This window comes from Erinaceus europaeus, chromosome 4 (genome assembly GCF_950295315.1).
Source record: "Erinaceus europaeus chromosome 4, mEriEur2.1, whole genome shotgun sequence".
NCBI lineage: Eukaryota > Metazoa > Chordata > Mammalia > Eulipotyphla > Erinaceidae > Erinaceus > Erinaceus europaeus.
The window spans coordinates 95,233,564-95,259,406 of record NC_080165.1 but is presented as its reverse complement, the minus strand read 5'-3'; the positions used below and the strand labels follow the sequence as shown (position 1 = coordinate 95,259,406).

Sequence of the window (25,843 nt, the reverse complement as noted above, 5' to 3'; positions counted from 1 at the left end):
AACTTGTGAGGAAATTATAAGAATAAACAATTTTGATAGCTATATGATCAATAAATTTCACCTTAAAAATACTTACCAAGTTAAGTGCTGAAGAAATTTCTGTATAGGATATTAATCTTTTTTGTTTTAACTGAAAGCTGGATGTTTAGTGTATAATTACATCCTTAACTATTAAACTACTAATTTAGTCATAATAGAAACTTTTAGTGTTGATATATTCTATAAAGGAAGGGAATAATGTTCAGGAACATTAGAACAGAACACATATTTGTATGAGTACAGATGGGGGCAGAAAGTGTATATCATTCTACAGACATGTTATTAAGTCCTTAAAATGGTAAATTTGGAGTAGGAGATTGAAGACAAGTAAAGTTTAACTCATATTATGCTTAAATTAGTTTTTCTTAAATTGCATTTTTAGAAGAGATTTAGTCAAAGCCAGGAGTGGCTCAGAGAGTTACTCACCAGCTAGGACGCTGAACTTGTAAGCATAAAGTACTGAGTTTGACCACATATGTTACTGATGCTCTGTTTCATTTTTTTTCACTCAAATACATAAATTAATGAATAAGTAAATCTTAATCACAGCCAACAGTTATTTTCAAAGTTTAGTAGGGATGATCAAGTGAAAATTAATTAAAATTGGTCTCACCTAAACATGTAAGTAGAACTGACATAGCAAGGTGACTATTTACAAGCCTGTCCACTGCTGATAGTGATTGTGGGGGTATGTTTTATTGGCTGAGGCAGAAGAAAACTTTCAAATAAAACTTTCCCAAACTGTCTCATTAGATTTATTTTTTATATAACTATAATGTTTTATCACTCTTTTACTCCTAAAGCCACAATTGTTTACTTTCATAAATAAAACTTCTTAGTCCTATAGATTGGGAATTGACAATGGTAATGATTAACAGAGAACAAATTTTAATAAAAAATTTTGTATCTTATAGAGAACGCATTTAGAAAGACAATGCATACATCTAACTGTATACTATCACTACTTTCATTTTTATGTAGAAAATCCAACTCACTAAAACAGTAAGTGAAATGACTCTATATCTTAAGTTTGGAAATGTGGTATGGTTTAACCATACCACATGTGGAGAATTCTTGAGTACTCATTGTAGTTAGGTTTTGTCAAAATTTATTCAAAAGAGAAAGCAAGTCAGGTGAATGACTAAAACACTAGTTCTAAGTATGCAATTTTAAAAAGCTGAATTGTTTTGATATAATTCAGAATACACATAAAATTCCACTTTATGGGGCCTGGTGGTGTCCCATCTGATTGAGTGCACACGTTACTATGTGTAAGGACCAGGCTCAAACCTCTGGTCCCCACCTGCAGGGGGTTAAGTTTCACTAGTGGTGAGGTACTGCTGTAGCTGTTTCTTCCTCTATCCCTCCCTTCTCAATGTCTTTGTCTTATCAAACAAAACAAAGAAGGAAAAAATGGCTGCCAGAAGCAGTGGATTTATTGTGTAGGCACTGAGCCCCAGTGATAATCTGGCCGCAATAAAAAAGTTAAAAAAAATTTCATTTTTTTGGGTCTTCTTTCTTTAAAATAAGAAACTTGGGCCAAGGTTAAGTCTGATAGATGACTGGGGTCTCCTACATCCTGTCATCTTTACTGCTACACTCTTCTCTCTTCAGTCCTCTCATTTCTACTTTACTGTTCTCCCTTATTTAGGTACAATTCCGCTTAATTTATATATAATTTAATCAAAGCTAGATAGTGGGATGCTTTTTGCAGACTTCAAGAAGAGCCAACATTTTCTGATTATTTGCTCTTTAAAATAAAACAAAACTAAAAAAGAAACCAAACACACTTAATACTAAAATGGGGCTTACCTTAGAGCCACGTTCATTAAAGATTATTTCTACATCTAGGATTTTGCCAAACTGCTGCAGAGACAAAAATAAAACATTTGTTTATGATCAGCTTTTTATCCACATACATTACCTTCCCATGAAAAAAACAAAGGTTTTTCTTCTGTTAGGTTCCAATACTAGTTTCTGAGTTTTCCTTATCACTAAGTCAGTAATTTCTTCTTTTCAATTTACTCACATGTAGTACACTGTCCACCTTTATTTACTAATAATAAAAAGAAACATTAAGGAAAGAAGGAAATGCCTTTAAGTAGGAGGGCCATTTTACTTCTATGCATATTCTACAAAACAAAGGTTTACATGATGTCTTAAGAGTTTGCTTGCTTTTGCATTTTCACATGCATCTAGGGGCTGGGCAATGATGCACCTGGTTAAGTGCATGTAGTATTAAGTGTAAGGATCCAGTTGGAGGTGCCAGCTCTCCACCTGCAGGGAGGATACTTCACAAGTGATGAAGCAGGTTTGCAGGTGTCCATCAATCTCTCTTCCTCTCTATCTTCCTCTTCTCTCTCAGTTTTTCTCTGTCCTATTCAATAAAATGGAAAAAAAAGATGGCCACCAGGCACACTGGATTCATAGTGCTAGCACGGAACCTTGGAGGCAAAAAAAAAAAAAAGCATTTTTATCCGTCTAGAGTAAGGGTTGCCTTTCTTTTAAGGACCTGGGTCTGGATCTGGGTCTTCATACATAGTAAAGTCTGTGTTCTACCAGGGAAGTTTATCTCCTGGCCCCTAAACTACGTTCCTTATGTGTTCTTTGTATTTTCTCTTTTCTGTAGAGATGGAGAACAGCTGGCTGCCATTTTCTTTGTAGAAGCTCTTTAAGAACATCACTCAATCTCAACTCAGGCCTTGCCTTCGATGTGTAAAACACACTGACGTAGTGAGCAGATTGTGACAGAACTTTGCTCTAGGGTTTTGTCACTGTGAAGTGGCTATAATTATGACTTAAAGAAGGGTCTTTGCTTTTCTGACAAAGCAATAGGCAGCTATCCTAACATAATTGAAAAAGAAAAGGCTGATTACCTCTTGCTCCTAGTTCAAATTAAAAGCCTGATTAAATTAAAACAGGGTACAACATGTAGGCCCAGAAACAAACTAATATTGTAAGCTGTCATTCACTTCTCCACAATTTAAATGTTTCTGTGATAATGAATTCTAGAGAATGTAAAGAGCTGGAAGAACACATGGATGGTAGAAAACTAACTCCTCCATAACTGACTTTACATACTGGTTTTTTTTTTTTTACCAGAGTTGAGTTATGAGCAAGGAAGCAAAAGTACTATTTATTTTTATCAGGAATTATTCCACTTCACTCAAAACACTCTGAGAGACAGGCAATATTATCTTTATCCTGATTTTAGCTATGAAAACCTCACAGCCTAAGAAACCACTTAGTCACAAGCAAACTGGATCACAAGGTCATCTTCTGGACATGGAAACTTGCAAGGTTAATGTCTAGAACAGACAAATTGGTAGGGAAAGTTTCTCAAGACTGATGAAAAATACTGATGCCCTTCAGGATCTTTTTCAATCTATTTTTAGTTTTATCCTAAGGTACTAGTGATTAGTCAGACATCGAGTGGATTAGATTATATTTTAACTGGAAAAGACACAAAACAGAGACTTACCCCAAACATCTGTCGGAGGTCAGGGTCCCGGAAGCGGAAAGGAATATTAGAGACATGCAGCCGTTTAGGGGTGGATTTGCTCTCTGAATTTTCACTACTTTGCGTCTGTGACTGCTGGCCATCTGTCTGTGCGCCCCCTTCTGTCTGCTAAGCAAAGAAACAATAATGAATAAAAAGTTAACACAACAGGATCACTTCACTTCACAGCATTATGTCAAATAGTTACTCATCAGTGCATCTATAAGCAACAGTTAGTTTTCTTATTAGAGAGAGAGAAAAAACATTTATATATATTTAAAATGTGACAACTAGCAAGCAATATTTAGGTCTTTTAAATATTTATTATACATTAACAAAATGGGAAGTAACAGTAACACTAAGTGATCATGTGGAGATATACCAGACAACCGAAAATATTAAAATCAACATTCTTAGGTTCTTAGTAGAGTTTTTAACTTTTGAGATCTTTACAGTTTGATAATTAAGACTCTATTGTACCTAGCTGTGGAGATCACTGCATTTTTGCTCTATCATTAAAAAAAAAGAATTACTTGACTAGAGTCAGAGAAATTGAGAGAGATGGGGAGGTAGAAAAGGAGAGAGAGACACCAGCAGCATAGCTTCACAACTCATACGTCTTCCCCCCTGCAGATGGGGTCTGGGGGCTTGAACCCCAGTCCTTGGACATGGTAACATGCACTCTCTACCAGGTACCCCACCACTTGGCCCCCCTGAGAAATTTTTCTCTCTTTCCCTCCTTTCCTTTGTTGCTGTTTTTGTTGTTCTCCTTCTTTTCATTCTTTCTCTTCCTCCTCCTTTTTTGGTTTTTAAATATTTTATTCTTTCTATTAGTTCCAGACTTTATCACTACTGGGTTGCCAAGGTATATTACATGTGAGGAGGAGATAATTAGTAATAATGGGCACTCTTCTTTTTTAAAAATTTTTAAAAATTTTTAATTTAATTTTATATTTACTTATTTATTCCCTTTTGTTGCCCTTGTTGTTTTATTGTTGTAGTTATTGATGTTGTTGTTGTTGGATAGGACAGAGAGAAATGGAGAGAGGAGGGGAAGACAGAGAGGGGGAGAGAAAGATAGACACCTGCAGACCTACTTCACCGCCTGTGAAGCGACTCCCCTGCAGGTGGGGAGCCAGGGCTCGAACCGGGATCCTTATGCCGGTCCTTGTGCTTTGTGCCACCTGCACTTAACCCGCTGAGCTACAGCCCGACTCCCGGCACTCTTCTTAAAACAAAGAAAATTATCATTTTGTAAATAGTCTATAATGCCTTTCTCCAATTTTGTAATTCCAGCTAACTTTAGCCCACCCTTTTGTAGTCCAGAGCAAAGCTGCTTTTAGAAAAGCTACTGGGGTTGTCAAAGACTTTCAAGGACCCTGATTAATCTGCCACAAAACACTGATGCTGAAACCACATATATCCAGGTGAAAGCATGTGCAGGTGTGTATTTTTAATCATAAATCTCTTCTGTAACATCCCAAGCAAGTGTTTACCTAGTTTTTTCTTTCAACAAGTCCTCAAAAATGTTACTATGTCGAGAAATATTTTTTGACAAATATCCAGCAGGTGTGATATATACAGTCTAGGCATTGAAAAAGTGAAGTATTTTTAAAGAATATTTTGCTTTTACTTTTCTCTATGAAGTGTGTGCCAAACTGGATAGCTTGCTGAGGCCAACATATAAACCAGAAGTGGAACATACTACTCTTGTTATTTGTTACCTCAACTGAGTTAGACTAAAAGATTCTTCTAGGTGACAAAGAACAGATCTGGCTCCCTCCCTCTGAACCAATATTCAGTTAAAATTGAACAGAGATACTTTTGGCTCAGAGATGGCAGTTTCCATGAAGTATGAAACTTAAAAAATATATAAAGGATAATCAGAAACAAACTCCAAATGAATGCCAGCATTTCAAATGTCAGTGTAAGTGACGGCAACTTTTATTTCATTCCATTCAGGCTGTGCAGATGGCTTAAATGTGCAATGATTCATGTGATATAAAAATAGAAGAGAGAAAAGCTATGAAGCAATGCTCTATGAAAATGCAAGGATTCAATCATCAACCCAAGCACAATGCACACTAAACAAAACAATATTCAGAGATGAAATTAAATTACTAAAACTGCATCACAGACATAAAAGCAATAAACAAAAGGATCAAATGCATCTAATCCTCCTTCAAACACCTATACATTTATGCTTCATAGATGAATCACATAAAACTCTTCACATAAAAAAAAAAAAACTCTTTCACATAAAAAATCACATAAAAAGTAAATTACCAGGGCCGGGTGGTGACGCACCTGGTTGAGCACATGTATTACAATGCACAAGGACTCAGGTTCAAAACCCCAGTCCCCACCTGCAGGAGGAAAGCTTTGCAAGTGAAGTAGTGCTGCAGGGGTCTCTCTGTCTCTCTCCCTCTCTATCACCCTCTTGATTTCTGGCTGTCTCTATCCAATAAGTAAAGATAATAAAAAAATAATAAAAAAAAAGTAAATTACCAGATCTGATCTGCAGGATGACAATGCATCATTCTGAGAGAAGTTAAAACTCTGATTCCTGCTCCAAACCACAGTTTTACATTTGTTAATCTGTAATATTATGTGCCAGGTGTCAAGGTAAATAAAAACTAACAATTATTTCAAAATATGTTGTCTATGGTGCTTATTACTCTTTAATAAAAAAATAATTCTAATTCCACAAACTCTCAAGCCCTCTGTTTTAATTAAAATTTTTGAATGCATTTTAATATATGTTTTACAAAGAAAATAGGTTATCGATGTAATCATCTATGCAGATTAAACAACAGAGCTCCAGGAGCACTCTTGAGTCCTCCTCCATCACTATTTTCCCACCAGTAGGTTACAAATACCCAGTTCTCTAACTCTACAGATTAATTTTTGCTGGCTTTGAACTAAAAAAGTGGAATTATATATTCTGTACTTATCTGTGGTTTCTTTTAAGTCACATTTGTGTAATACACACACATAATTATAATTCTCCTATTCTTGCATCTTATTAATACACGGAAGTTAGAAGTCAGATTGGTTAATATCTGGCTTTACAGAATTGCTTCCACTTTGGGACAGATGAAAGGATGTTTCTATTAATATTCCTGTTGTTTGTTTTTCAGTGCATATGAGCAGGTATTTCTATAGGGTCTCTATACATTTAGGAATAGATCTGTGGAGTTAAATTCTTTCAGCAATGATGACAGTAACTCCTACTTTTTCTTAGCTGAGAAGAACTTTTAGCAAATTAAATTACATACTTATTTTGGATAGAGACAGAGAAAAATTGAGAGGGGAGGGGAAGATAGAGAGTGAGAGGGAAAAGAGAATACTGCATAACTGTTTTGCTGCTTGTGAAGCGGGAATTCCCCTCTGCAGGTGGGGACTGGAGGCTTGAACCCATGTTTTTTTGTTCTGGTGATTTTATTATGGATTATCTTGACAGTTACGAAAGATTTTATTGTTTTTCTTATTTCTTTATTGGGGATTAATGGTTTACAGTCAACAGTAAAATATAATATATATTATATATGTATAACATTTCCACATAATAATACAACCCCCACTAGGTCCTTCTCTGCCATCATGCTGCAGGATCTGAACTCTCCCCACCCTCTATCCCCAGCATTATTTACTTTGGTGCAAGACACCAACTCCAGTCCAAGTTCTGCTTAATGTTTTCCCTTCTCATCTTGTTTTTCAACTCCTGCCTTTGAGTGAGATCATCCCATAGCCATTCTTTTGTTTCTGACTTATCTTACTTAACATGGTATTTACAATCTCCATTCAAGATGGGGTGAAGGTGAATTCACCATTTTTAATAGCTGAGTGTATTCTATTGTTTATATAGACCACACTTGCTCAGTCACTCATCTGTTGCTGGACACCTGGGTTGCTTCCAGGTTTTGGCTAGTACAAACTGTGCTGCTAAGAACATATGTGTACACAGATCTTTTTGGATGGGTGTGTTGGGTTCCTTAGGATATATCCCCAGGAGAGGAATTGCAGGGTAATAGGGTAGGTCCACTTCTAGCCTTCTGAGAGTTTTCCAAACTGCTCTCTACAGGGGTTGGACCAACTGACATTCCCACCAGCAGTGCAGGAGGGTTCCTTATTCCCCACAACCTCTCCGGCATTTGCTGCTACCTTTTCTGATGTAAGACATTCTCAAAGGAGTGAAGTGGTATCTCATTGTTGTCTTTACTTGCATTTATCTGACAATTAATGACTTGAACATTTTTTCATGTTTATTAGCGTTTTGATCTTTTAAATTTTATTCTTATTGATTTTATAATGATCAGCAAGACTGTAGGATAAGAGGAGCATGATTCCACACAATTCCCACCACAAGAGTCCTGTATTTGTACCCAGATTCTTGTGCATGGTACCATGTATACTTTATTGGGTGCACCACTACTTGGTCCCAAGAACAACTTTTCAGATGAAGGGTTGGGGGAATACAGATTGCTTGAAGTAATATAGCAAGGATTTGAACCCGGGTAGTCTGGCTCCAGAGTATATGTTCTTAACATCTATGTTATTTTGTACTTCACAGGCATTATTTTCATTAATCCTCATGAAAATCTATGAGGCAGGTCTATTGTTATCCCCAGCAGACAAAAGCAGAAACTAAGGCATAGAGATTTAGGTAGCTATCCAAAGTCACATAGTAAGTGGCAGAACAGAAACTTGAAACCAGGCAGGCCAACTTAATATGCTAAACCACTGCCTTTCCAGCACTGACTCGTGCTCTTTTCTGCTCAATGAAATGAAGAACAAATGCCTTCACTTTGTCAAGGCTCTCATCTGAAGGCCCAAGACTTCTGGGATGGAGGACAATATGGGAAAAACCATACAAGAGATGAAATATGTTGTGTATCTTGAGGTAAGAGAAAATAGTCAGGCCAAGAAGATAAGAAAAAGGAAAGGAAACCAGCAAAGGGGGAGGGGGGCAGGCGGTCCTCACCTGCAGGGGGAGTTTCATGAGTGAAGCAGTGCTGTAGGTGTTTCTCTGCTTCTCTCCCTATCTCCCTCTCCGCTCTCAACTTATCTCTATCTCTATCCAATAATAAATAAAATGTTAAAAAAAAGAAAACAAGCAAAGACATCCTGACATTTACAAAGGAAGAAAGCCAGAGAAGTTATTAAAAGGATGGAAAAATGGATTCTATACATTTGAAAACAAAACAGGAAATACACATAGGATGCAATTAAAATGTATATTTTTCATTTGACTTTTTCTCATTCTCAACTTGGAAGTTTACCTCAATCTAGAATACTAACTGTTGAAATAAAGAAAAAAGGAGGGAGGGAGGGGACAGAGAGAGAATGTGTTTTCAGGCTATTTCTTTGTTTAGCAGGTGGTCACACACTGTTTTAAGACAAATCTCAGTCCATACAATTGGTTTGCTTTATTTTCTATTATCAGCTGCTAAGCAACTTTACTGACTATATAAACATCCTTGCAAGGTTCTGTTTTTCCCTTCTGTGGTCATTTTCTGACCCAACTTCTTCACTGGGCAGGGGATGAAAGAGAAGGGGCAGGAGCCTATGTGCTGAGTTTATAGTGAGTAATGACAGGCAGCAGCCCTACTTGCTGCAACTGTATGATTAAGCCTATATATGTCCACTCTCAAACAACTCAGCTGCCTGGTGATCTGCTATATGTCAACATTACAGAGAGCTCAGGGCCTTTTGCCTTCATGAAGAGCAGATCAGTCTCAAAACGTCATTCTAGAAATGAGGACTTAATTTTGTCACAGCTGGAAAATGAGTAAAATTTTATGATTCTCCTATGAAAGAAACAATGGAAACTTTTTAGGTCTTTATACATTATAAACATGTTCTGTTATTGTCTGAAAGAGAAAGAATTACTTTCCAAGTCTCTTATCATACTATAACTTAATACATAGATACATATGTAACCTGAGATACTGTGGAAATGCTAAACTTAGGAATAATATTTTGACTTGTAGATTATTCAAATATTTATTATTCAATATTTATTTGACCTCATGTCTTCTCATATCTCTTATTTTTATCTCTGTGAGGCTGAAGAGGAAGAAAAATAAATTCAGTTTGGCACAAAGCATTCACTGAGAGTCTGATTCATATCTGAAAAGATCAACTTAACCACTTCACGTTAATGACAGCTTGAGTGAATACAGAATTCTAGATTTTAAAAAATCCTTCAGAAATATAAAGGACAGGGGTGGTAGTACACCTGGTTGAATGCACATACTACAGTGCACAAGGAACCAGGTTCGAGGCCCTGGTCCCCAAGTGCGGGGGGAAAACTTTGCAAGTGGTGAATCAATGTTGTAGGTGTCTCTCTCCCTCCTTATCACCCCTGCCCTCTCAATTTCTGGCTGTCTCTATCCGATAAATAAATAAAGATAATTAAAAAAAAAAGAAATGTGAAAGACTTTCAATTGTTGTCTAACTTTGTTATTGAGAAATACAAAGACATTACAATTCCTGTTTTCTTACATGTGACTTTCCCCATATTCTCTCTGGTTTGTAGACTATCCAAATATATCCAAGGTTCTAAAATTTCATAGTGATATGCCTCACTGTGGGTTTATTTTATTCTGATCTATTTTACTCAGAATTCTATGATCTTTTAAATCAGATGTTAATATCCTCTAGTATTAGAAAATGTTCTTGAAGTATTTTATGGCTGATACCCATTTCACATATTTTGTTTTTTGCTCCTTCTAAAATTTGTACTAAAAGATACCAGATCATCTTATTCAGGAAATGTAAAGAGGAGAGGGAGAGTTAAACTCAACTCAACCTGATTTCTAGGACACAAGGGCTGCTATCACAATATTGTAAGATAGATATAGTTAAAAAATTTTTATTAATAGTGTTTTAACACTGGTTTACAAAATTACAAGATTTTAGGAATAAGGTACAGTTTCACACTCATATGTGTCTATATTGTAGCCTCCTCTCCCACAAGTTTTCACAATACCGCAGAGACAGTTTGGCTTTTTTTCCCCCTTTCTTTCAAATTCACTTGCTTTAGTCATATAATTTCACATGAGTGAAACAATTTGATAGTAGCCTTTTACCTCTTTAATTATTCTATTTAGTATTATCACTTCTAGTTCCATCCCTTCACTCTTGAATGAAACAATACCATCTTTTTAAAATTTAAAAATTGCCTCCCGTAAAACGGAGGCAAAAGATGATTTCTAAAATCTGACTTAGTTATGTTTATTTGCTTTTAAGGCATATGTTTTATTTATTGACTGATTATTTTCCCCTTTTTGTTTTTTTTTTTAAATTTTTTATTAGTGATTTAATATTGATCTATACAATTGTAAGGTAACAGAGGTATAATTCCATACCTTTCCCACCACCAGAGAGTTCTGTGTCCCCATTCCATTGAATATACAGCCCAAAATGTCTTAACCCTGTTATCTGTCAATGTCCATGTTTTGGTTTTTATGAATAGTACAGCAATAAACATAAGGTGTATATCCTGTCGAATTACTGTTTTCATGTCTTTTGGATAGATACCTGAGAGTGATGCTCTTGGATAATAAGGTATTTCCATTTTTATTTAAGGATTCTCTGTAGTTTTGAAAAGTTAAAAAAATAATATTTTTCCCTGAATTTTAGAAATGCGGAAAGTAACACTGCTCATTATGCAATTTTATATATTTTTTAAAAACCCAGAAACTACAATCCATGTTGATTCATCAACTATATTTGCTAGTATTTACAACATATTTTATAAAATTTCATGATGAAATATATGATAGGCTAAAATCTACTAAAATTAGATCTCATAAATTCTTTCTTAAAGCTTATAAAGGTCCTGGGGTCTGGGAGGTATCTTAGTAAAAGACTTCACTTTTCCCATGTGTGAGATCCTGGGTTAGAAACCCAGTAGCACTTGAGAACAACATGCACATCACCAAGACAATTCCCTAAGTGGCAGAGAAGTGCTTTGGTGTCCCTCAGGTTCTCATTCTCTCATTCCCCCCACCTCCTCTCTCTCTCTCTCTGTCTAATGACAGAAAAAAACTGAACTGGAAAGACAGTTTAGTGGCACTATATAAGTATGAGGCCCTTGGTTCTTTTTTCTTTCTTTCCTTTTTTTTTTTTGGGGGGGGGAATCTTGGTTTATATGTTTACTTACTAAAAAACCAAGCTACTTTACAGTGCTAAAATAATCCAGCTAAAAAAGTCTTGTGGTAGAATGTATATAAAATCATTTCAACTAATGTCACAACCAAACACAATTTTGGAGCACAGAATATCAAGTCTACATCTATGTAGATCAATTTCCTATTTGAGGTAAATCATTTTTAGATTTTAGATTTAAATTTTCAAGTATTTCTTCTGTTTATCTGAGTATTACAAGGCAATTTTTGAGGTTCTAGTCCTGTTGGGGCATGTAAGTGTAAACTAACTGCCCCCCCATAAACCAGTAATTTAGCTTTTCTTTAGAAAACATCTAGTTATATCTTTTTAGTGGGATAAATTGATCTTAAAAAAGACATTGCATATTTAATATCATCACCATATACTTATTATCATGTCACACCATGAAAACACTGAAAAAAATGTGTGAGGTAAGAGATGCCTCAGTGCATAAAACACAGGCCTTCTCATGCATGTGGCCCTGGCTTTGATTCATGTCACCACACAAGAGCAGCCTGAACAGCACCAAGGAAACTCCAGGCGAGATACCCCAGCCCTGTCTAAAAAGAATAAAAGCTGGGCTAGGGAAGGGGCTCAGCAGTACTGTGTGTGAGAGGCTCTGGGCTTATTCCCCAGCACTAGATAAACACACACACACACACACACACACACACACACACACACACACACGCAGCAAACCAAATTTTTTTTAAACCAGAAAAATTATGTAAAGGCATGTAGTCTTTAGTGAAACAAATATAGAAGAGCACTTTAATTTTTAAAAACATTATAATTAATTGAATGGTTCTTTAATATTTTAATGTCTTGTTAGAAGAAAAGGAATCTGTTAGTATGCTCAAATTGGTATTAAGGTCAGAGCTGAAAGGGGGTCTGGCGGTAGTGCAGCGGGTTAAACGCACATGGCGCAAAGTGCAATGACTGGCATAAGGATACTAATTCAAATCCCTGGATCCCCAACTGCAGGGGAGTACTTCACAGGCATTGAAGCAGGTCTGTGTCTTTCTCTACCCCTCTGTTTTCCCCTCCCCTCTCCATTTTTCTCTGTTCTATCCAATGACAACATCAATAATAACTACAACAATAAAACAACAAGGGCAACAAAAGGGGATAAATAAATATTTTAAAAAATTCATTAAAAGAAAATCAGAACTGAAAAATAAGTGAAAAGTAAGAAGGTAAGACAATTTTTGGTTGTCTTAAGGAGTAGCACCTTAAGACAGGACTGTTCCGTATCTGGGGATCTGGGGCTTGAACTCAGGTCCTTGAAAATGTGTGTACTTTACTGGGTGTGGCATTACTCAACTCTCATCACTTTTTTTTAAAAAAAAAATTATAATGGTAAGCATTTTAGAGTGGATTATTTTATAATGGGTAAGCAAATAATAAGATTGCTGAGGTGGATCTCCTAAAGGCAGCTGTTACTAGTTAGCTGCCACCTTGTTGAAATCAATTAAAACAGCTGATTTCTGCCGTAAAAGGGAGGCAAAAGATGATTTCTAAAATCTGACTTAGTTATGTTTATTTGCTTTAAGGCCTATATTTTATTTATTGTTTTCCCCTTTTTTAAAAATTTTTTATTAGTGATTTATTATTGATCTGCACAATTATAAGATAACAGTGGTATAATTCCATGTCTTTCCTACCACCAGAGTTCTGTGTCCCAATTTCCTCCACTGGAAACTGCATTATTTCTATAATCATCTATCTATATTTATATGTATCTTTGCCCATTTGTTCTATGATCCTGCCTTCTCTTTCTAAGTCACACCTACTACTTCTTAGTGTCCTTCCTCCCACCCCCCATCCCTCCTTCTCTCCCTGAGTTCTACTGGAATTGGAGTCATCTTCCCTTAACACTTACCCCTCTGGGAGTATGGACCAAAATTCATTTTTTCAATTTTTTATTTTGCTTCCAGGGTTATTGCTGGGGTTTGGTGCCTGCACCATGAATCCACTCTCCTGGAGGTTATTTTTTCCCCTTTTGTTGCCCTTGTTATTATTGCTATTATCATTATTGTTGTTAGTGGTATTGTTGTTGGATAGGACAGAGAAAAATGGAGAGAGGAAGGGGAAGACTGAGAGGGGGGAGCTGGGAGCTTGAACCAGGATCCTTAGGCTGGTCCTTGTGCTTTGTACCATGTGCACTTAACCTGCTATGCCACTGCCCGGAGCCCTGTACCAAAATTCTTTATGGGGTCCAGAAGGTGGAAGGTCTGGCTTTTGTAACTGCTTCTCTGCTGGACATGGATGTTGGCAGGTGGATTCATACTCCCAGCCCATTTCTATCTTTCCCTAGTGGGGCAAGGCTCTGCAGAGATGAGGTTGCAGAACACATTGGTGAAGTCATCTTAAGGCAAATATTTATTTATTTATTTTTTAAACTTATTTTTTATTTATTTATTCCCTTTTGTTGCCCTTGTTGTTTTATTGTTGTAGTTATTATTGTTGTTGTCGTTGTTGGATAGGACAGAGAGAAATGGAGAGAGGAGGGGAAGACAGAGAGGAGGAGAGAAAGATAGACACCTGCAGACCTGCTTCACCGCCTGTGAAGCAACTCCCCTGCAGGTGGGGAGCCGGGGTTCGAACCGGGATCCTTATGCCGGTCCTTGTGCTTTGCACCACCTGCGCTTAACCCGCTGCGCTACAGCCCGACTCCCAAGGCAAATATTTATTTTATGAGACTGACAGAGATAGACACTAGATAGACACTAGATAGACGCTAGATAGTCACTAGCTGTGACTAGAGTCACAGCTTTTGCATACACAGAGTCAGGGGTCACAGAGGCTTCATTCATAGAAATACTGTGAGTCAAAATATATACCTGAAAGCAGAAGTACACTAGAGTTTGCAGTGAGTACCTTCCTAACACTTCCTCTCCACTATTCCAAGCTTGGGATTCATGATTGCTCAACAATTTGTTTGGCTTCGGATGTTAACTCTCTTTTCAATCACCAGGTTCCAGATGCCACCAGGATGCTGGCCAGGCTTCCCTGGATTGAAGACCCCACCAATGTGTCCTGGAGCTCAGCTTCCCCAGAGACACACCTTACTAGGGAAAGAGAGAGGCAGACTGGGAGTATGGACCGACCAGTCAACGCCCATGTTCAGTGGGGAAGCTGAACCCCGGTTCCATGGCTGCCAGTTCTTAGCAACATCGCCCCGCCAGATATTCGTCGGGATGCGGCATCATCTAAGTTCATTTCCCACGTCTACGCTCGACCGGACCTGCCAATATACGCGGATATCTTCGCCCACCCTGTTCAACGCTTGACGTCTCGTCACCCAATCTGGTCCCCTACGCCTACACTGAACTTCTCTGTTCCAGTCTCTTGGAAACAGAGCTGGCAGTCAGCTGAGGTAAAGAACAAACACCTCATCACAGACCCCTGCAAGCGTCAACCCGGCTTTGACCTAGCACGTTATGATTGGGCCCTCCTCAATTGCTATCGAACAGGCCATGGCCGGTGCACCGCTATGTTCCATCGCTGGGGAGCCAGAGACGACCCGAACTGCCCCTGCGGCTACAGACAGACTATGTATGACCCACATAGTCAACGACTGCCACCTCTCCAGATTCAAAGGAGGTCTCAAAACTTTACATCAGGCTCAACCTGATGCTGTTGACTGGCTACGGAAACCCTCAATGACCCTGGGTCCATGCTCCCAGAGGGCTAGAGAATGGGAAAGCTATCATGGGAGTGGGCGGGTTAAGGAGATTGGGTGGTGGGAATTGTGTGGAGTTGTACCCCTCCTACTTTATGGTTTTGTTCGTTAATCCTTTCTTAAATAAAAAATTAAAAAAAAAAAAAAAGAAATACTGTGAGTCACCTCACTAGATGCCCAACTTAGTTTTAAAATTTAGTGATTTTTATTTTTATTTAATTTAGTGATTTTAATCAGAGCTAGCTGACATCAAAAGTGAGAAAGTACAAAACATTTATTTATGGGAATGTTTATGGGAAATGTACAACTCCTTATAGCCTACTTTTGTTAAGGTTAGATACTTTTACAAATACCTCTCCGGGACTATATGGCTGCTTTATCATGTGCGACCCTCACCTAACTGAAGGTAACTTTGATTCTGGAGTTAGCTCTTTCTCTCCTGAAGCCCCAGTAACAACAACAAAACAAAAACAAACAAAAGAAAAACCATTCCCCTGAATTAATCATTAGAACTTCTTCATTCTTGTCCCAACCTAGGAGTGCAGTCAAGAAAAACAGTACAGCTCATAGCATCATTTTAGTTCTACTGAGGTATCTTATGTTTTGCATGAAGCAAAAGCATTTTTCTCAGTTCAAAACCGTCTATGACTGATTCTGATTAAGGTTTTCTGCAGTAACACTTGCATTTTTAGACCAGGCTATGATTTCCTCATGGATTGTCATGCTGCTCAAAGGTACCAAAGCTCCAGAGATGGAAGGTACAAACATTTATTTGTAGGGATAGCTTTATAATAAATTTGGTGGGGGTTGAACTTGGGGTAGGGGGAGAAAAAATAAATATAGATAACTTAATATAGGCTCAATGTCCTCTATCTTTTGCTACTTTGGGTAACAAAGAGAAGCCTCTCTTGGAATAGTAGATGACAGGATCAATGATTTTCTTTGTAGACTAACATTCAGCCTGGAAAGAGAACATGCTATAACAGCCCATTGCAGTAGGCTGATGGGAATATGGACCAACAATGCACAACAAAATAGAAGGACTTGAGCCCTATTTTCTCCATTGTGCTCTGGCATTCTTTTCATTTGTGCAAATGGACACCCTGTTAAAAGCTGTATCTTCTTGGCTATGTTTCAGTAGCCAAATCCCAAGAGACTTTTCAGAAAAAGGAAGCAGGAAATTTCAGGCTGCTATACTGTAGTTCATACTATATCGTAGTACAAGAAATCCGACTGAAACTTCAGGAGAGAGTATATGACAAGGGAAAAAACTAAAGAAAATGGACAATATGGGGCCTGAGCTATGTTTATTTAGAGATATGCTCAAAGGCAGGTTGTGAGGGATGTGCTCAGTGAGGAAAGGTATACCATGCACAGGTGATTAATATAAGGTGGACTACCCAGAGACCTCTTCAAATCTTTGCTTAGATCCACCAATAACTTCAAATGATATTCACATTTGCTCTTACAATCACAGCATTCATAGATGATTAATTTTGCCTTGGTAAGCTGCATTTTCTTACACTACATTTCTATGGGAGCAATAAGAGGAATTACAAGCAACAGTTCCTGCCCTCAGGAAAAGTATAATCACACAGGGGAGAGAGTATATGTTTATGTAGAAGCCATCATATCTAACAATTACTCACCAAAGCCTCTCTGGTTCAAATGCTTTGGTTATTTATGCCTGCTGGCATTTGGAAAAATATCTAAACTTACAGGAATTGAGGCTGTTTCTTCTCAGCAGGCAGACTGAGTGAATCCAGGTCTCTGCAGACCCAGGTGGGAGACCCCTAACTGCTATCTTTTTTGCTAATGCCCAGTATGGGGTCAACTGACTGTCAAAATAAGTGTTCATCTTAAAAGCATAAGAATCTGCAACTGTGATGTTAAAATCAGCTTTTAAAACACATCCTGATTTTATAGCTTACTTGTCATTTCTGTATGAGGAATCCTTTCTTTTTGCTTTCTCCACCCCAAATAAACAAGAACTATTAAAATACAATGGTAGCTCACAATAATAGAAAATGCAAATAAAGAGCATCAACTGGACAGCTGATTTAAAATGATGGTGAAAAGCAATCATCTTAAAGAACTAGTCAAACAACTAACTTCAACGGCATTTCTACTTTAGTTTCACTACACTCCTCTGAGAGTTAGACAGATGAGAAATTTCAATCTTGGGAAAATGATTCATGCATGATATTCTATAACAATAATGATGGCACAGCCTTTGACTCAGATCCCATTTTACTTATCTAGTTAATTAACAAATCTTGTACCTTCAACCTTCACGTTTTTCTTCAATCCATTCTTTCTTCTACTTATTCACTTCAAGTTCCCAGACCAGAACCTCAAGATCAACTCCAGACACAAGAGTCTTTCCTAACTGGTCTTCCAACTGCTCTATTCATCTCATATACACAAAAGATTAGTATTCTGGAAGCACAATTCCGCTAATCTCTATTGCCTTTTTCAAAATCCTTCAGTAAAGTGGCATATTAAAAAAACTCTTTCCAAGAGAGAGGCATGCTGGGAGTATGGATCAACCTGTCAATTCCCATGTTCAGTGGGGAAGCAATTAAAGAAGCCAGACCTTCCACCTTCTGCATCCCACAATGACCTTGGGTCCATACTCCCAGAGGGTTAAATAGGAAAGCTATCAGGGAGGGGATAGAATATGGAGATCTGGTGGTGGGAATTGTATGCGGTTGTACCCCTCTTATCCTATGGTTTTGTCAATGCTTCCCTTTTATAAAAAAAAAAAAAAACCCTCTTTCCAATATATATTCAAGTGACTTTTCTCAAACCTCAATTCCCACTGGTTTCCACCAAACACCCAAAGATTTAGTCAAGTGAAAACCCATGATTTTATCCAAGACCTTTTGATCTATCTAGCTATGCTTTGAGAAATGACTTCTTTAGGGAGTCGGGAGGTAGCACAGGGGGTTAAGTGCATGTGGCACAAAGCATAAGGACTGGCATAAGGATCCCAGTTCAAGCCCCCAGCTCCCCACCTACAGGGGAGTCGCTTCACAGGCAATGAAACAGGCCTGCAGGTGTCTGTCTTTCTCTCCCCTCTCTGTCTTTCCCTCCTCTCTCCATTTCTCTCTGTTCTAACAACAACGACATCAATAACTACAACAATAAAACAAGGGCAACAAAAAGGAATAAATAAATAAATATTAAAAAAAAAAGAAGTGACTTCTTTAATTCTTCCCACTACCTATACATGCTCACATTCTAACTACTCTTAATACAAGGTCCAATCAATGCCACTATTACCAAGAAGCGCTATCCCTTGTTAAGATTTATTGCCTGGGTCTGTCCCAACTCTCTTAAGTTGGACACCTATATGGAGTTTTTATTACCAATAAAAGAGACAACTTTCATTTAATAGAGAATATACTTAAAACTAGAAGAAAACTGGTACTTAGGAAAGAAACAGACCTAATAATTAAAACTCCTACAGATTTATTCTTTTTTCACATTTTTGGTTGAAATAGTTGTTCTAGTAAGAATCTGATTCATAATAGTTTTAAAATTATTTGGAAACAATATAGAAGCTGCATATTTTTGGTTCAAGAATAAATGTCCCGGTAGTTGTCTATTCAGAACATTACTTATAAATTATAACATTATATATATGCTTCTGTATAACTGAACAACATTGATAGGAACACTTTCAAAGTAAGAACAAATCAAAAAAATGAAAAATAGTTGCAACATTAAATGCTTCATGATACAGGGAAAACTTCCATTAGAAAACTTTATTGGAAAATAAATCTTATCAAGTGATAAAAACTTATTAAATCTTTCCTTCTTATAGTCGATACAGAAAAGGCAAAAAGAAATTTAACTAGTGATAAATATTCCTATGCAGAGTATAGAACATTTTTACCTTTGGAAATATACTACCCAATATTACAGACAATATGATTCTCTATAGCAATGATAAAGATACTTTCTTTAATCATTTTATTGGGGGAAATAATGGCCTATAGAATAGCCACTGACTTGTGTTAAATAACTATTATTGTATAAGTACCGTGTGCTGATTGTGCCACTGGAGCTCCAAAATAGTTATTGTTAAACTTCAACAAGTTGGTAAAAATAGGTGAGTCAATGAAGTTAAGTTGGAGTAAGAGGGACTAGTAAAGCAAGTATGGAGTTTGGACTCTATTTGAAGCATGTTAGACAATCATTAGAATTAACCAGGAAAAGAACATTATTTGCCGTTTTAAAAAAAAAACTATTTTGGGTTGCTCTGTGGAGAATGAGTATATTAGGCAGTAGGGATATGGGAAGTAAGTGACGAAGTTTGCACTAGAACAGTGGTATTGATGATAAAAACTTGATGATGAGAATTACATTCTTAAATCTCTGAACAGTCACTTGAGGTAGTTAATATTGCCTTTACTCAGAGAAGCAAACCAAGACAGAGAGAGATTAAATAGCTGACATGAGATCACTGTACATCTGATACAGGGTCAGACAGTGACTCAATTCCAAGAAATCTGGCAGAAGAGCTAGATTCCTGATAATATATACATCCCAGCTGTTGGTATGTTTCTAATTCTACTTCTAAAAACCCCTTCTGTTTCATTAGTTTAATCCCCCCTGCTTAACACTATTCTATTTACATAACCACTTCATTCTATTTACATAACCACTCTTAACAAGCACCACCCTCCCTCCAGGGCATTGGTGGTTCAGTGATAGAATTCTTGCCTGCTCCGCCCCCTCCCCTTGTCATACCCTGATTTTCACCAGTCACTTTTCTCTCCACCCTCTCTGCATCGCATCCTGTTCCCACCCTACTGGGCTAGTATATTTATAAGGACAAGATTGTTTGTAGTTTAGTTTAACTTAGCTTGGCTTAGATTGTGCTGCGTCCTGCATGAATAAAGAGATACTGCCTACAACCCAGCCATGAGTCCCGGGTCGTCTGTCTCCCGTCAATGAAGCTCAGCCCGACACCAGCTATAATCTTAAAATAAAAGAGATTGAAAAAAAAAAACCCTTAGAGTTGTAGTTTCTAGGACTTGTTAAAGAACTGGATACAGAGGGGAAAGAAATAAATGGTAGTGGGTTGGGTGGTAGCTTAGCAGGTTAAATGCAGGTGGCGCAAAGTGCAAGGAGTGGCGTAAGGATCCAGGCTCAAGCCCCTGGCTCCCCAACTGCAGGGGAGTCGCTTCAGAAGCGGTGAAACAAGTCTGCAGGTGTCTTTCTCTCCTCTCTGTCTTCTCTCCCCATTTCTCTCTGTCCTATCCAACAACAACGACATCAATAACAATAATAAAACAAGGTCAACAAAAGGGAAAATAAATAAATACAATATATATTAAAAAAATAGTAGTCCATAGCCTCTGCTGTGCAACCAGATGAATTTTATGTATGCTTACAAAGGACAAGGACATAAGAAGAGGCAAGGAGTCCTAGGATTAATCCTGGAGTACTGCAATATTAAAAGAACGAAATAGAAAAGAAGAAATCTGTTGTTTTCGACGGGCTGGCTTCAAGGGCCGGTAACAGACGACCCGGGACTCATGGCTGGGTTGTAGGCAGTATCTCTTTATTCATGCAGGACACAGCGCAATCTATACCAAGCTAAGCTAAACTAAAAACTACAATCTTGTCCTTATAAATATACTAGCCCAGTAGGGTGGGAACAGGATGCGATGCAGAGAGGGTGGAGAGAAAAGTGACTGGTGAAAATCAGGGTATGACAAGGAGAGGAGGCGGAGCAGGCAAGAATTCTATCACTGAACCACCAATGCCCTGGAGGGAGGGTGGTGCTTGTTAAGAGCGGTTATGTAAATAGAATGAAGTGGTTATGTAAATAGAATAGTGTTAAGCAGGGGGGATTAAACTAAATGAAACAGAAGAGGTTTTTAAAAGCATACCAACAGAAATCGTAAAAGGGATGAAGAAAGAATACCCAGTTCCTTGGAGGAAGAGTCATTGTCATCAAAATACAGACCAGTGTTGAGAGATGCATACGCTGATAATTGAGACAGGGACATGAGTGTTTGCACAAGGTTATTGGTCAAGCGAACAAGAACAACAGCCTCTAAATTCACTCTTACCATTGCACTTACCTTGCTATAGTATCTGTACCAATTCTAGACAGTAGGCTCATAAGTAGTGACTGTGAGTTTGGATTCTAAATTCTTATTCAATAATTATGATGCTTAGACCACAGTTGAAATTATATACGTACTATGCAACACAACATAAATGCTAAAATTAGTTCAAAGAATTTTCTGGTAGGATGGTTTAAGGCGACGATCTAAACATGGTGATATGAACCTTTTGCTATCTCATAATTCACATACCGTAAGAGAACCATTCTGTGTGCTGGGTGAATTGCTACTCTGCTCTCCATGGGCTTGTGTACTTCCATAGAGTGTCAGGTTATGCTCACTGGTCTGGCCGGCATAGTCCTGAGTATGGGGCACTCCATATTCTGTGGGAATTCCATTCTGTGGAGGTGGTGGAAACGGGATGGTTGTAAAAGGCTGAACCATTGTGTCAGGAGTTGTAGTTGGCTCCTGGTTACCCTAGGAGAGAGAGGGAGAAGGGGGGGGGGATGAATAAGGACAGTGACTTTAAACTCATACGATCCTAAACAGAAATGAATCTAAAGCTGCAGGAAGATTTCACATTATTTTTAAAGGTAACCAGTCATCATCACTACTATCAGTTATTCTGCATAAAACAACAAAATACAATACACGAAGGCTGTGATGAATGGAGAAATATATGATCATGGACTGAGGATTGTGAAAGCTGGCTACCCACCAGAAAGAAAAAAAAAAAAAAACTCTCATACTCCACACAAACTAATTTGAGACCCATAAAGAATTTTGGTCCATATTCCCAGAGGGGGAGAAATATTAGGAGAACCAGAGGGCTCTGAACTCCAATTCTATCAAGACCCTGAGAGAAGAGGAAAAAATGGGAGGACACTTGGAAGTAGTAGTAGGTGTAGGTGTAGGCATGACTTAGGAAGGAAGAGAAGGCAGTACCATAGGAAAAAAAAAAATGGACACACACACACACACACACACACACACACACAGAAGGCAGGACCATAGAAAAAAAAATGGACACACACACACACACACAGAGAAGGCAGGACCATAGAAAAAAAAATGGACACACACACACACACACATCAGTCAATCAGTCATATCTGTGACCTTGGGAGAACGACTGCAGTTTCCAATGAAGGGGATGGGGACATAGAACTCTGGTGGGAACCGTGTGGAATTATACCCCTATTATTTTATAATTCTGTACATTGATATTAAGTCACTAATAAATAATTCTAGAAAGAATACAATTTAATATTACAGCAAAAATGATAAAAACATTAGGAAACTGGAGTGTATAGTGGGGATTCTTAAGGTAGGTAAAAAATGAGAAGGGGAAAAAATAACTGGCATATTTGACCAAATTGGGAAGGAAAAAAAAAAAAGACAGACTATGGGAGGGAGGGTAAAGGGAAGGTGGAGAAAAGGATTTAAAAGTAAATAGAAAAAATGACTAGGAAAAATATTCACTATATGTAAGACAGCCTCTGGGTTATCACTGCTATTGCAAGAGTAAATCATACAAATTGATAAGAACATATACTGAGACAAAGAACATAGCTAAAGAATTTCCAGAATATGAAATACAAATGGTAGATATAACAACAATGCTCACTTGGAGAAAATACTAAGATTTACTTATTTTCAGAGTGAAAGAGAAGAGGAGAACCAGAATAGTACTCTGTGCACCACCACCTGAGCAAATAGATACTGTATTATATCTCCCTGTAGTCACCAAAGCAAACTCTAAACTCCTAGTTTAACAAATGAAAAAAATTAAAAATTAGTTATATTGTGTATAATTGACAAACACAAAGAATTGCATCTACTTATTTATAGTGTACAATCTGGTATATTTTCTCTTCCATGAAATCAGCACCAGTCAAGATAATGAACATATTTGTAAATCCCCCAAATTATCTCACTCTCCTCATAACAAGCATACATTGCTCTTGTCATAAAGCCAAGAGTTCAATTAAAAACATTTAATATGACTTTTATTAGTGATTTGATAATGGTTTATAAAAGGTTATAAATTGACAGGGTATAGTTCCACACTGCACCCAACACCATGGTTCTGTGACCCCACCCTCCCAATGTTATCACCACAGCTCTCATGAAGCCTTAGAGATAGACAGTTCAACAAAGCATATTTTTAAAATAAAAAAGAGAAAAATACAATCAATAAATGAAGCTCTGAATCACAGAACTAGTTTTTAAGAAAATGGCAGTGGCACAGCTAGTGACCAAAATTCCTCTTTAATAAAGTTATACAGCATCAAAATCCAGCTGTCTCCAGTGTCCAAGAATAATTTTTTCATAGTACTAAGGATTATTTTACACAAAGTTCTTTGCTTGGTTCTTAGAAATTGTGCTTTGAACCCCCTGACTTTTTTCTTTATTCTACTAGTGATTTAATATTGATTCACAAAATTATAACAGGGGTATAATTCTGCACCATTCCCACCAGAGTTCTGTATCATCACTTACTCCATCAGAAGCTACAGTAATTCTTCCAAGGTTACAGATATGAAACCCTTGAATTTTTACCCATAATTTTTCAAACAAAAAGTCTATCTTTGTCATTCATCATTATATAAATCCTTTTCATTATGGGGTTTGGTGTCAGCACTACAAATCCCCTGCTTCCGGGGCCATTTTTTTTCTTTTCCTATTTTATTTTATTTGACAGGAGAGAGAAAAATTGAGGGGGGGGGAGAGAGTGGGAGAGGGAAAAGCAGACATCTGCAGACCTGCTTCACTCTTTGTGAGACATTCCCCCCTACAGGTGGGGAGCTGGGGCTTGAACCAGGGACTTTGTACATGGTAATAGGTGCATTTAACTGGATGCGTCATCATCTGACCTCCTAGCTTGGGATATTATATATGATGTCCCCCTAGCCATTCTGGGCATTCTAGTGGGAAATAAAATAACTCTTCTTCTTCAAATTATTCAGTGCTCCACCCATTTAGCAGATAACCTGTATTCTGCATCTTGAAGTACACACAGTGCTTAAGAAGCCCTCAATGGATGTACTGGCCTGAAGATGGACAAAAATAAAAAGTATCCAGGTTCTGGTAGATTCATGAATAAAAGAGTGTAAGAACATCAAAGGTCTGTTTTCCAGTTCTGATCAGCATGGCAAAGGTGACTTCTCATGCTCTGAGTTTGTCCTCTCAGGCTCATCTTATATAGTTTCCACGCTACCTCAGCCCTGCTGGGAGTCATACTCTGGCACACAAGTACGTGATATTAACCCTCCCTCAGGGGTAGTCAAAGCTGGCTCAGTCAACTGAATAAACACATCAATTAGCAGTGGGAGATAGAGGAAGAAAGATAAAAACATTCTCTAAGACACACTATAGGCTCAGTATTGTGAGAGTCAAAGAAACGGAAGACAAGCAGAGGTTGAACTGTTTTCTAAAAAGGGAAATATATATATATATATATATATATATATCTTCTGTTAGGTCAAGAAGAAACTGTTGGTAAATTATCTATTATTTTCAGGAAATTGAAATAAATTGTTAAAATTTATTATTTGCACAGTACCAAAGGAATAAAACTGGAATGAGGTGATCTCACATTTTATCTCATACATCCTATAATGTGTGAAACCCACCCAAATATATACTGCTATTATTTAAAATGTTAAGTGGCTTATTAAGAATTATTGAATTTCCAGGTCATATTCTAACGTTATAAGTGTGGAAGAAAAGTACTACAGCTCTCAGACAAACTAAGCGATAACAATTAATGTTATTATTTTTAGGGAAGAATTTACCTCTACGTTTATTTATTGCCATTTTTCCCCTTTTGTTGCCCTTGTTTATCATTGTTGTTATTATTATTGTTGTTATTGTTGGATAGGGCAGAGAGAAATCGAGAGAGGAGAGAATGACAGAGGGGGAGAGACAGATAAGACACTTGCAGACCTGCTTCACCGCTTGCGGAGAGACCCCCCCCTGCAGGTGGGGAGCTGGGGGTTCAAATCAGGATCCTTATGCCGGTCCTTACGCTTTGTGCCACGTGCGCTTAACCCGCTGCGCTACCGCCTGACCCCTACCTCCACGTTTATATGACAATTTCAAATTTCATATGATCTCGACTATTACTACTCTAATACCTGAGGCTAAGCAGTTCAACTATATCTCATCTTAGAAACAAACTTTTTATAAATTAAAAAAAATTGTTGTTGCCATCATAATGGTTATCACTGAGGCTCAGTGGCTACACGACAGTCACTGCTCTTTTTTATTTGATAGAGAGAAATTGAGAGGGGAAAGAGAAGAAGAGACACTTGCAGTGCTCCTTCACCACTCGTGAAACTTCTTCCCTGCAGGTGG

General features: G+C 37.6%; 1 protein-coding gene across 29 annotated transcripts in view; it reads right to left on the bottom strand.

Annotated features, from left to right (window-relative positions):
• RBFOX2 (RNA binding fox-1 homolog 2) overlaps positions 1–25,843 on the bottom strand; it is a 301,357-nt gene that overhangs the window by 35,160 nt on the left and 240,354 nt on the right. For 19 of the 29 annotated variants that reach the window (XM_060190072.1, XM_060190075.1, XM_060190082.1 and 16 more), the window contains 3 exons: positions 21,737–21,961; positions 3,521–3,667; positions 1,852–1,905 (listed from right to left, as the gene is read on the bottom strand). In XM_060190072.1, the coding sequence (XP_060046055.1) occupies positions 1,852–1,905; positions 3,521–3,667; positions 21,737–21,961 (426 nt within the window). The remainder of the gene's footprint in view (positions 1–1,851; positions 1,906–3,520; positions 3,668–21,736; positions 21,962–25,843) is intronic. The other 10 variants (XM_060190089.1, XM_060190077.1, XM_060190080.1 and 7 more) reach the window with 1 other exon arrangement.